The sequence below is a fragment of the Corvus brachyrhynchos genome, unplaced genomic scaffold, assembly GCF_000691975.1.
Source record: "Corvus brachyrhynchos isolate BGI_N302 unplaced genomic scaffold, ASM69197v1 scaffold220, whole genome shotgun sequence".
Taxonomy (NCBI): domain Eukaryota; kingdom Metazoa; phylum Chordata; class Aves; order Passeriformes; family Corvidae; genus Corvus; species Corvus brachyrhynchos.
The window spans coordinates 5,517,586-5,528,683 of NW_008236209.1; the positions used below are offsets into that span (position 1 = coordinate 5,517,586).

General features: G+C 50.1%; 1 protein-coding gene across 1 annotated transcript; it reads left to right on the top strand.

Moving 5' to 3' along the window:
• The first annotated feature begins 291 nt into the window (after nt 1-291).
• CYSLTR1 (cysteinyl leukotriene receptor 1) lies at nt 292-3,479 on the top strand. Its single transcript, XM_017742755.1, has one exon. It carries the CDS (start codon nt 370-372, stop codon nt 1,405-1,407), a length of 1,038 nt encoding a protein of 345 aa, XP_017598244.1. The 5' UTR covers nt 292-369; the 3' UTR covers nt 1,408-3,479.
• Nucleotides 3,480-11,098: the final 7,619 nt, after the last annotated feature.

Below are 11,098 nucleotides of genomic sequence, written 5' to 3' on the forward strand. Positions count from 1 at the left end.
CAAAACACATGGATGTGGCACATCAGGACATGGGTTAGTGGTGATCGGGGTGGTGGTGCTTGATGGTTGGACTTGATGATCTCAAGGGTCTTTTCCAGCTGTAAGGATTCCATGGTCCTGTGATGCGATTCCATGGCTCTGTCACATTTTGTCACTCATAACCAGTTGTTATGAGTGAAGAAGGGTGGATGTAGTGGGGGATGGATCAGATCCACATCCCTTCCCAGCTCTCTCGTTAGTGGGATGACAGGTTTTTTCCTCTTATTTCATTATGGGTACTTATTTTCCTGTGCTGCTTTGCCTCACCTGAGTTTTCACCCCCAGGCCTGACACCATCCCCAGGAGGAGCTGGTGCCTCAGCCGGGCACCATGACAGCGCTGTCCCCCAACCTGTCGTGCCACCACTCCATCGACGACTTCCGCAACAGCGTCTACTCCACGCTCTACTCCATGATCAGCATCATGGGCTTTGTGGGAAACGGCGTGGTGCTGTACGTGCTGATCCGCACCTACCGGCAGAAAACGGCCTTCCAGGTCTACATGCTCAACCTGGCCCTGTCCGACTTCCTGTGCGTGCTCACCCTGCCCCTGCGCGTCATCTACTACGTGCACAAGGGCCACTGGTTCTTCAGCGACTTCCTGTGCCGCCTCTCATCCTACGCGCTCTACGTCAACCTCTACTGCAGCATCTTCTTCATGACGGCCATGAGCTTCTTCCGCTGCATTGCCATCGTCTTCCCGGTCCGCAACATCAGCCTGGTGTCGGAGAAGAAGGCGAAGTTTGTGTGCGTTGGCATCTGGGTGTTTGTCACCCTGACGAGCGCGCCCTTCCTGCGGAACGGGACGTACCAGTATGGCAACAAGACCAAGTGCTTCGAACCGCCAGAGAACTCCCAGAAGACAAACCTGGTGGTGATCCTGGATTTCATCGCCCTCTTTGTGGGCTTCATCTTCCCTTTCATTGTCATCACCATCTGCTACACCATGATCATCCGGACCCTGCTGCGGAACTCCCTGCGGAAGAACGAGGCCAACCGCCGCAAGGCCGTGTGCATGATTGTCATCGTCACCGCCACGTTCCTGGTGAGCTTCATGCCGTACCACGTCCTGCGCACGGTGCACCTGCACGCGCTGCGCCTGCGGGGCCCCAGCTGCGGGGACACCGTGTTCCTGCAGAAAGCCGTCGTCGTCACCCTGCCCCTGGCCGCTGCCAACTGCTGCTTTGACCCCCTCCTCTACTTCTTCTCCGGGGGCAACTTCCGGCAGAGACTCACCACGCTGAGGAAGGCATCTTCCTCCAGCTTGTCGCAAGCCTTCAGGAAAAAGATCTCTGTGAAGGACAAGGATGAGGAACCCTTTGGAGAAAGCCAGAGGGAGAATGGAAGGGCAGCAGTGGCCCCTCTGTAAGGAGGTTAAACCTTCCCCTCAGAGTTCTGCTGGGGGATTGAGATCTCAGAACTCTTCCAGAAGATGGGATGGAGGCTTGCAAGCCTTTGTTGATGTTAAATAACTGTGGACAGTCCCTGGTTTGTGGTACTTGGTGGCAGAGCCACTGCTGGGGCTGGGCAGCCCCTGGAACCCCCAGAGCTACATGGGACAGAGCAGCCACCACCAGCAAACTGTGGAGCTGCTGCTGAACTCCCAAAGCCCCTTCCAAGGCTGTATTTGGGCATTTGCTTCGTTTCACAACTCTCCAAGAGCATTAATTCCCGGAGCCAGTGGGAAATGTAAACAAAGCTTGCAGCGGGTGGGGAGCTCCTGACAAACGAGGGCAGAGTTTTCACTGGATCTTCAAACAGCCGCCAAGTTTACACAGCGAGGTCGGGATAATTCCTGCCCTGCTCCCAGCTGCCTCTGCATTTTGGTTTTTATGATCATTATGTGTGTTTTAGGCTCCCAGGGCTGTGCCTTGGCTGCAAATCAGGATGGGCCCCTCTCCCACCCCCACCAAGCAGCTCAAGATGCTTTGATGGGCAGCACATTTGCCAGTATTTTCCCAATTTCTAGAAAAATCTGTGGGATCAGTTGTAAAATTGCAGTATCCTACTGTGCAGGGTAACTCAGGAATAAGGATAAGAGGGAAACTTATTTCAGTGGGACTGGTCCTGAAGTGATGGCTGCACAATTCAGAGTATCGCTCCAGTTTTTGGGGAAGTTTTAGGTAAAAGTGGAGCTCTGCGTGCTCAGAGTCAGATTTGCCTTTCTCAACTATTGGCCAAGGGTGTTACATTAATAATAAATAAAGCTCTCTCTAGGATGTTTGATCCTGTTCCAGAGTGTTCACCTCACCCACACCTGGCAGCAAAGAGGCAACACGAGGCCCTTGGAAAGATCTTTAGGAAGAGCTGGAGATCCAAAATCTGAGTCTGGATGAGATGTAATGCTGAAAAAACACTGGGCCATGTTTCTTCTGTAAAGACAAACTTCAAACTCTTAGATGGAGAGAAACATTCCTGTACTTTTCCAGGAGATCTGCAGGAAGGTAGCACTCCTGCCTCTGCTGGAGCAGAGCCTGGCCAGAGATCTGCAACACATCCCAGCAGAAATAGAAATTCTTGTAGGATTAAAGCTCTCAGTTGGAGAAGGAGTTGATAAATGAACAGCAAGTGTGTTTGGATATGGTATTTATGATTATATGGTTACTCGATGTTATCTGGAATAAAGAAAACAGTTTTAGTAGTGAAGAATAACAGTGAGCAAAAGGAGTTTGGCTTGGAGAAATTATCTGCACACATAATTAGAGTGTGAATTCACAGCCCTGGCTCAGAAAAGGCACTTAAAAAACCAAATTCACCTGCAGGACAAATGTGAATTTCCAAGGAGATCTGAAATTCCTTTGTTAAATTTGAAGGATAAAGTGGCAGAGGGCTGAAAGCTGCTGCTGTAGAGGAGAGTTAGAGACCCCATAAACCCCCAGAGGGCAGAGCCAAGAGTTCAAAGCCAGAACTGCAAATCGTTCAGGGAAAGGAATTGGAAGGATTTCCAATTTTTTCAGGGAAAAAGTGGAAGAATTGGCTAAAACTCCTTTTCAGGGGTCAGCATTGAGTAGTCCACTTGTGTCTCAAGGCTTTAAAGGCATTGTGCAACTGTAAATAAAAATCCTCATGGGAAACAGAGTTTCAGAATATGCAGGAATAACATGTCCAGTCCTAAAGTTTAATATACTGAACAGTAAAGCTAAATGTGTATATATATATGTATGTATATATTGCAAAGCATTTTTATTGTACCAGAGGTATTTTTTTAACCCTTTGCCTTTTTTTTTATTTGAATGAGACAATGGTAATGGCAAAGGAAATGGCAGCTTTTTTCTTTCTCTTTTTTTTGTGCAATAAGAAAGCCTGTTTTAAAAAACATTCCTGAAAATGAAATGGAAACATTGCAAGTGAAATTTTAATGACTGTTTTTTCTGTGGCTTGTTATAAAGTCTCTGTTAAAGATTTTTCTTCCCTACAATAAAATTTTACTTGCACACAGCACCAGGGTGTAATATTTGCTAAATAATAATAATTTATGGTGGTGTAATAAACACTTAGAGAAGCACAGATGTTGCTGAGATGTTGGGGGAGTTACTTTGCTCCAGTCAAACTGGCCTTTGCCGTAGCCCAACTTCCCTGGATTCAAGCCACCACCTGGAGCTGCTGTCTGGGGACGTGTTAGAGCCAAAACTTCAAGGGCTTCAAGACTTCTGATGGTCTTGGTAGCCCTTGCAGAGGTGGAGCAGCCCAACAAAAAGCAGCTGGAACCTGGATAAATTGGGATTTACAGCCAGAAAACATTTGGAAGAAACTTGGAGGGCAGGGATTCTCTTGGTGAGGGGGATTTTTTGTCTGTTTTGTGTGGTGACACATCACAAATCCAGGTTCCTGCACCGAAAACTCTGCTGAGGAAACCTTCTGAGGGAACGTTTTCTCCTGGGCTTTTCCCAAAGCAGGTGCAGGGGCTGCAGGGGCTGTTCGCTTATAAAGCTCCAGCCCAGAGCGGTGAGGAAGGACTTTGCCATCAGCTGTGGGTGCCAGCCGGGCGATGTCCCTGCCCTGGGGACACAGAAAAGTGCCACCCTGGCGGCACATCCCGGGCAGGTTTTGCTCAGGAGTAGGAACCTGGAGAGAAAGCTGTGCAGAGAAACAGGAATTGTTACTGGGATGAGGCAAGTTAGGAATTGCGGTGGTTTTAGGGGCTGCGCAGCGTGACAGGAGCTGGGAAGAGGGGACCAAGTGTCACCCTGGTGCAGCTACAGAGAAAACGAAAGTGAATGGGTTGAGTTTTTGCTTGAAACTGGGCTTTTTCTGCTGCAGTTTCTGGTCCGAGGGTGTCCCCTAGTGCTGAGCCACTCCCGGAGCGGCCGCCTGTGGCTGCCGAGGTTTCCTCTTTTTATTTAGTCCAGCCCTAGCTCCTCTCCTGTCCTGCTTCCTCTGGTGTTGACCCCCTCGTTCCTCCCCTCCCACCCCTGCCTGCATTTTATTTCACAATCTTTGGGTTTCCCTCTCTGCTTTCCTTTTGGTTTTTCCTGTTTTTCAGGGTGGATGCTCCAGCTGGGAAAGACACAGCCACGGGAGGACCCAGTGTCCTCCTCCTGCCTTGGGCTCCAACTGCACACTTGACTTTGCCTAAAAACCACTGATTTTCCATAGGATGACTGTCCCAGTATGGATCTGGGAGCTGGTGGTGAGTACAGCCCTTGGGCATCACCTCCTCATGACAGTTCGGCCTGGGTGTGTCTGGGAGGGTTATTTCTGACCAAACCAGTACAGCTGTGGGTGAAAAGCTCTGCCAGACACTGGTTATCTATATGACAATGGAATGGTCCTGCCTGTCTCCCACCAAAGGAAAGGGAGCTGCCACACAGGCACAGCTGGGAAGTTCAGAAACTGCCCATGGGATGAGCCCACCCTTATTCCATAAACTGCTTCCCCATAAAACTCCTGCAGGATGTGAGAAGCCAACAGCCCTTCAGTTTAATGAGCAATAAAGTCCAAGCACTAGCAATAAAGAGAGATTTCCTCTCATTCCCACTCTGAGCATGGTGCCTCCTGCCCCCCCTTCCCACCCCCCCATCCCTGGGCACGTATTTTGGGGCTGGAGGGGCTCAATCCATTCCCACTGCCTGGATTCCCCAGAGATCTGTGCACTGAGAAGCTCTGGGTCCCTTAGCAGGAGTTAATTCTCCAGCTGAATCTTAACTTAGCTTTTTGTTCCCCATTTCCACTGTGGTCTGACATTGGGAAAGGGATTTCTCCCACGTGGCAGCAGGGAGAACACCAGGCCCTTTAATCCTTCACCTACACAGGGTATGACCTGGTAAGGGGCAAAAATTAAGAAGCAAAAATGAAGGAAAGCCCATCAGATTCTAAAATACCATCAGCACTAAAATGTCTTTGAAACATTCAGTAAGCAATAAAATGTCTTAGAAACATTGCTGAAAGCAAACCCGAGGATGAAAAGCCCAGCCTGATACGTGGGGTTACAAATCCCTCTTGGGATCAGCAAGGTTGGGAACTCAATCCTGCTTCTCCCAAACTCTTAATTCCAGCTCTGCGAGCGGCCACACGTACAAACAGCTATTTGGAATATTTGCAGACTTCACTGGAGGGGGAAATGTGCCCGTTTTGTTCCTGTCAATGTGGTTTCTTACGCTTCAGAGGAAACCAGGCTGCTCCGGGAGCAAAGCAAGGGCCCTTTGTTAGGCCAATAAATACATTCCTATGGATCTTCACCGGGTTGGGGATAGAAGGAGGTAGCAAAATCCCACGATGTTCATCATGAATAAAAACTCCAAGTCCAGGATCACTGCTGCAGGTCTCTGCTGGGGGTGGCAAAGACTAAACAGAGTTCGGTTTGGGTTTGGCCTGTTAAAATCCCTTTATTTGTGAGGAGCACGACTCCCTGGTGATCTGCTTGAGTTTAAATTCAGCAAGGCTGAGGTCACTTGGGTTGCTCCACCTGGAGAAGAGGGGACTGAGGGGAGACTCCTCAGGAGCTGCAGCTCCTCCTGAGGGGCAGCTCCAATCTCTGCTCCCTGTGAGAGGGGCAGGACCCCGGGGAATGGATGGAGCTGTGTCAGGCCAGGTTTAGGCTGGATTCTAGGAAAAGGTTCTTCCCCCAGAAGGTTCTGGACACTGCCCAGGCTCCCCAGGGAATGGTCACAGCCCCAAGGCTGCCAGAGCTCCAGGAGCGCTTGGACACCGCTCCCAGGGGTGCACAGGGTGGGATTGCTGGGGGGGTCTGTGCAGAGCCAGGAGCTGGACTCTGATCCTTGTGGGTCCCTTCCAGCTTAGGGTATTTTATGATTCTAAGGCTCCCTGCAGCCCCATGAGCCCCCCAGTAACATCTGCAGGGTTCTAGGACAATGTCACCATGTCCCTGCTGTGGGAATCTCTCTCCACACAGGATAGGAGGTTCCTGCAGGTGTTTTGTCCGGCCAGCCCAGGACGCTGCAAAGGGCTGACTCGAAGCTGCTGGGTTTGGGAGCAGTTATTGCAAAAGGCAGCCTGTGGCTGGACTGTTAGAATTGCATCTGTCCCAGGATCACAGAGGCTTTATTTCCTTTCTGAGTAACCCTGAGACAGCCCCTTCTCTCTGCCCTGTCCTCCCCACGTTACTCACGGCAGGAAGCTGCTTACGTGAGTGAGGGCTGGAAAATGCTACACTGCCCTTTCACCACGAATTTTCAAGGAAAGTGGAATGAAAAGTTCCCCCAAACTGGCCTTGAGCCGCTGCCTCCTGTCAGCAGCATCTCCTCCCACAATCCTCACGTCCTTCGTCACCCCGACTCACTGTGCCAGAGGTTCACAGGACTCCAGAGCTGCTTTGGGTTCCTCCTCGCCCTTTCCCAGTGCTCCGGTGGGAAGGGCAGGGCAGCAGCTTCCCTACAAACCTGGAGCAGCATCCTCACCTGTGGGGAAGGGCTTGTGGTCCTCAGCTCCAGAGAAGAGACTGGAGCAAGGCTGAGACCCCTCAGCGAGGGCAGCCCAGCCCCAGTGCTGAGGTGGTCCAGACCTGTCCCGGAGAAGATTCCCAAGCCATGCATGAGGAATCCCAGACTGGGCAGGACTGGAGGGGGGCAGAGGCTGAGCTCAGGTGGATTTTCCTCTCGGGATGCAGTGTGATGACTCCAGTCAGGGTTAATCACATCCTGTGGGAGGAAAAAGAGCCCTCAAGGATGTGAACTAATGGAACAGAGGTGCTGAGGAACGGATGTCAAAGCCCTGGGGGACAGTCCTGCACATCCTCAGCTCCCAGGGTAGATCCTCCTGGGATCTGTCAGGAGCCTGTTCAGATCCAAATTGTGCCACTCACACCAGCTGACAGTAGAGTTTGCTCCCACTGTAATTAAAACTAAAACTAATCAATAGAATCCGAGGTTGTTCTGAGGGTCAGCAGACGTCCCTGGTGCATCTGCCCGTGGCAGAGGACACTGGAAGCACTGGGCAGTGCTGAGCAGGAGCACCCAGAGCCGCAGAAAGTGGCACCAATGATTCAACTCAAATTAAATGTCTAATTATGGTGACTCTCTCCCATGGTGGGGATTCTGCTGATGAAACAACCCCAGCAAACCTCCAATATTACACTGAGCTTATGTAAACTCAGGCACGGATCTCATCAGCCTCCACAGCTTCCAGCGAGGTGCCTGAGCTCGTGGCCTCCTCCACCAGCACTGACCCCTCAGCAGAGCTGTATATTTTGATTTTTCCCTGTTTATTTCTACTGGATGTTCCTCTGAAACAACTGTGTTTCAACAAGGACTGCTGGAGGAGGAGGCAGCTCTTACACTTCATACTCAGAGAGGGCACAATTCATGGGTAAAGTGACTCTTAGAAGGAAGCTGGGAAAAGTAGAAATATGGTTGATTAGCCACCAAAGCTAGAAAAACAACACAGCCAGAAAAATACTGCCCTCCCATGAGCCAAGGAGAGTGATAATGCAAAGTTAAAGCTGAAGGTTCTACCCCAAATGTAATTCCATTCCAGGAAAAAGTATATAAATGCTTCATCCCTGCTTTCCCTGGCAAATTGAAATTTTGACAAAATACCAGCTCTTTATCCAAACTACAAGAATTATGTCAATACAAACTGCAGGGGTTGTAGGGAGAGGGAGAATTTGGGCTGAGAAAATAGTAAATTGGGGAATATTTTTGTTTCTATTTTATGTTGAACTTCAGGGGCTTTTCCTTAAGTTCAGTGCAGCGACACCACAGGAGAGCACCACCTTGCCATCCTAGCTCACACAAACACAGTTTGGGCTCCTTTTGGATGGAGAGATCTATATGTAAGGACTTTTATTGATTGATTTTGTTTGATTTTATATATAAATACATTAATAGGACAACCACGGGCAGCGGTGAAAAGGCAACGCTGAGCAAGACCCTGATGTTGGTGAGGCATTTTCCATCCCTTTTCCCAAAGCTAAAGGGGTCAGGGCCCCCTAAGGAGGCGCTGACAGCATTTTATCCATCAGAAGGAGGATTTTAAAGCCATGTAACCTTTGGGAAGAGCAGGGATTAACAAACCTCGCTGAGTGACACCGTGACAAAAGGCCAGCCCTGCGCATGTCCCACACGCGCTGCCCAAGGACGCTGCTGGCACCGTTTGGGGAGAAAAGATGAAGTAACAGCAAAGAGGGGAAGTGAAAAGCATGTTGCTTCATTTTTAATGGAACAAGAGTCCTGTAGTTCTCTCGATGTGTGTTTGTTTTTAGAGAAACTTTTGGAACAGGCACTGAGGTGACGTGTCACTGGGGGAAGGATTTGGTGGCTCTCCAGGGTGACCGGTCACAGGAGACCATTCCCAGGTACAAATATTCCATGTTTGGAGGCTTTCCCCTGGCTCCAGTAGAAATGTTGAGCATGGAAAAGATCAAAGAGAGTCATTCCAAGCTTTTTACTGCACGAGGTGGTTCAAACACATTGTCTCAGGAGGTGGGAATGGGGCAATGCCACTGCTGGAAGCCACCTCATCCCTTGCCAAGGCAGAGGAACTCTGGGATCAGAGGTCCCAAATCCCTTCCTGGCACACAGGAGTTCTCACCCCCCACACAAATTTGCCCTCCTCCTGTTGTGCTTATCTCACCCATTATCTCACCCCTAACAAGTCGGGACTCCTGAGTGCCCTGGGAAGTGACTTATTCCTGGTGTGCAAGTGAAGCAGAGGGGCAGGGGTTGATGCTGGAGCACCAGGCCACTCTCCACCACCTTGTCCAGCTGGAAAGTTCATCCTGAGCTCACCACCAGCTCAGGATGAGCACCAGGGGTGGTGGCCAGGAGCACTGCCCTGCAGAGACAGCTTCAAGGCACATCCCAGGAAATGTCACAGCTCCATACTCCGCTTCCACCTCCCTTTATTCCTTCTGCTTTTCTCACAGATGATTGGAAAACTCACTGCTGGAGCATCACAGACAATCCCCACATCCATCCCCATGGATGACCCCAGCTGGCAGCTGCTCCAGTCCCACCTGCAGCCTCTGGAGCCACCAAGTCCCTTCTCCAGAGCAGGGGAATGGCAAAGCCAGCGCTCCTGGAGCAGAGCCTTTGGAAGGGCTTCCCAAGCTCCCCGCTCCCAGCAGCCTCCAGCACCAGGCACAGCAGCAGGGAAGGCAGCGAGGAGGATTTTTCATAGCAAGAGAAGATGGGGAAGATGGGAAGGGGCCAGTGTGGGTTTTTTTTCTGCTTTCTCTCCTAAAGTGTCCTCGATAATTCTACTCACAGGTTGTCTCCCGGAGATCTGCTCTGCCAGCTGAGAAATGCTCCTCGTGCCACCACCTCACATGGAATATCAGTGCTTGGACCTTCCCTCTGAGGGTGGGAAACCAGATCCATGCCAATCTCAAACTGGAGATGATTAGCCCCAAACAAATAAGTAGGTTTGAGTAATGGAGACAACGTGGAGGTTTCCTGGAGGAGCCAATATTTGAATTCTTCACAGCTGCATCTCTGTCTTTTGCTGGGTGGGTTGTTTTTTTTTTTTTCTCTTAGCCTGAAGTGCTCCCAACTGCCTCATGCCATATGGCTGCTTCTTATTTGCATCCCAGACCTGATTCATGGCTCTGCACTGATATATATCAGATATAAAATGCTTGTTGGAGTGGGGAGAGTCCCTTCTGCAGTGCTGAGGACACCGATCCAATGGTGCTCCAGCTCCAACGTCTTCGTGGCTGGAAGAGGAGCACCCAGTGCAGAGCAGGGGCCCCCAGGCCTCCATCAAGTGAAAAATAAAAAATAAAACAAAAAAAAGGGAATGGAAACAATCATGAGGAATGGGGTTATTGTAGGAGAGAGCAAGTAAAAGAGGTTGTTTGGGGACAGGGAGGAAAATGCCAGATAGGAAAGAAATAGAGCTCTGAAGAGAGACAATGGAGAACTGGAGTGAAACAATTGAAGTCCCATGTGGACAGGGAGCAGGCAGATCATGGAGCATGGGCAGCTTTTCCCGAAGGTGCCGCAGCTTCCAGCACTCTCGGCCCAGGGATGGACATCAAACCTTCCATGCACAGAGCTGAGGGAAATTTTGCTGCCAGTGTGGTGGGAAATGGGTTTTCACTCCCTAAAAGTCAGGTGGGGGGAGTTAAAACAAGGGCAGCAACCAGAAAAACAAGTGAACCTGTGGAAAGGTAGGAAAGCTGCTCCATGTGCTTAGCAGGAAGGAAACAGCCCAAACAAAGGGAGGAGCATCACATTGCACCTGACACAGGAACACTTCAGGTTGTATCAGTCCTCCACTGCTGAGGGCTCACCTGCAGCTCCCCTGGATGTGCCCTTCAGAACAAGTTAAAGAAGAGATCAGGGTTTCAACAACTGAACCCTCAGCCTTTTGTCTGATGGAAAAAATCAATTCCAAATGTGGAGATTTCAATACAGGCTGTAATTTTTGTTACAATTCAGATTTATTCTGCTTGTTTTCTTTTCTTTCCTTTTTTTTTTTTTTTTTTTTTTGCCCTTCCCCTCCTCTCTGTTCTCCAGACATTGGCTCTGGTGCCTGTTCTGCTCGCCAAAGACCTTTCACAGCTGAATTCCATGCAGGGAAACGAGCCCCTGCCCACCCCAGGGAGTGAAATCCCCTGTTTGGGATAAAAACAGAGGATTCAGGTGCTTCTGTAGCATCCT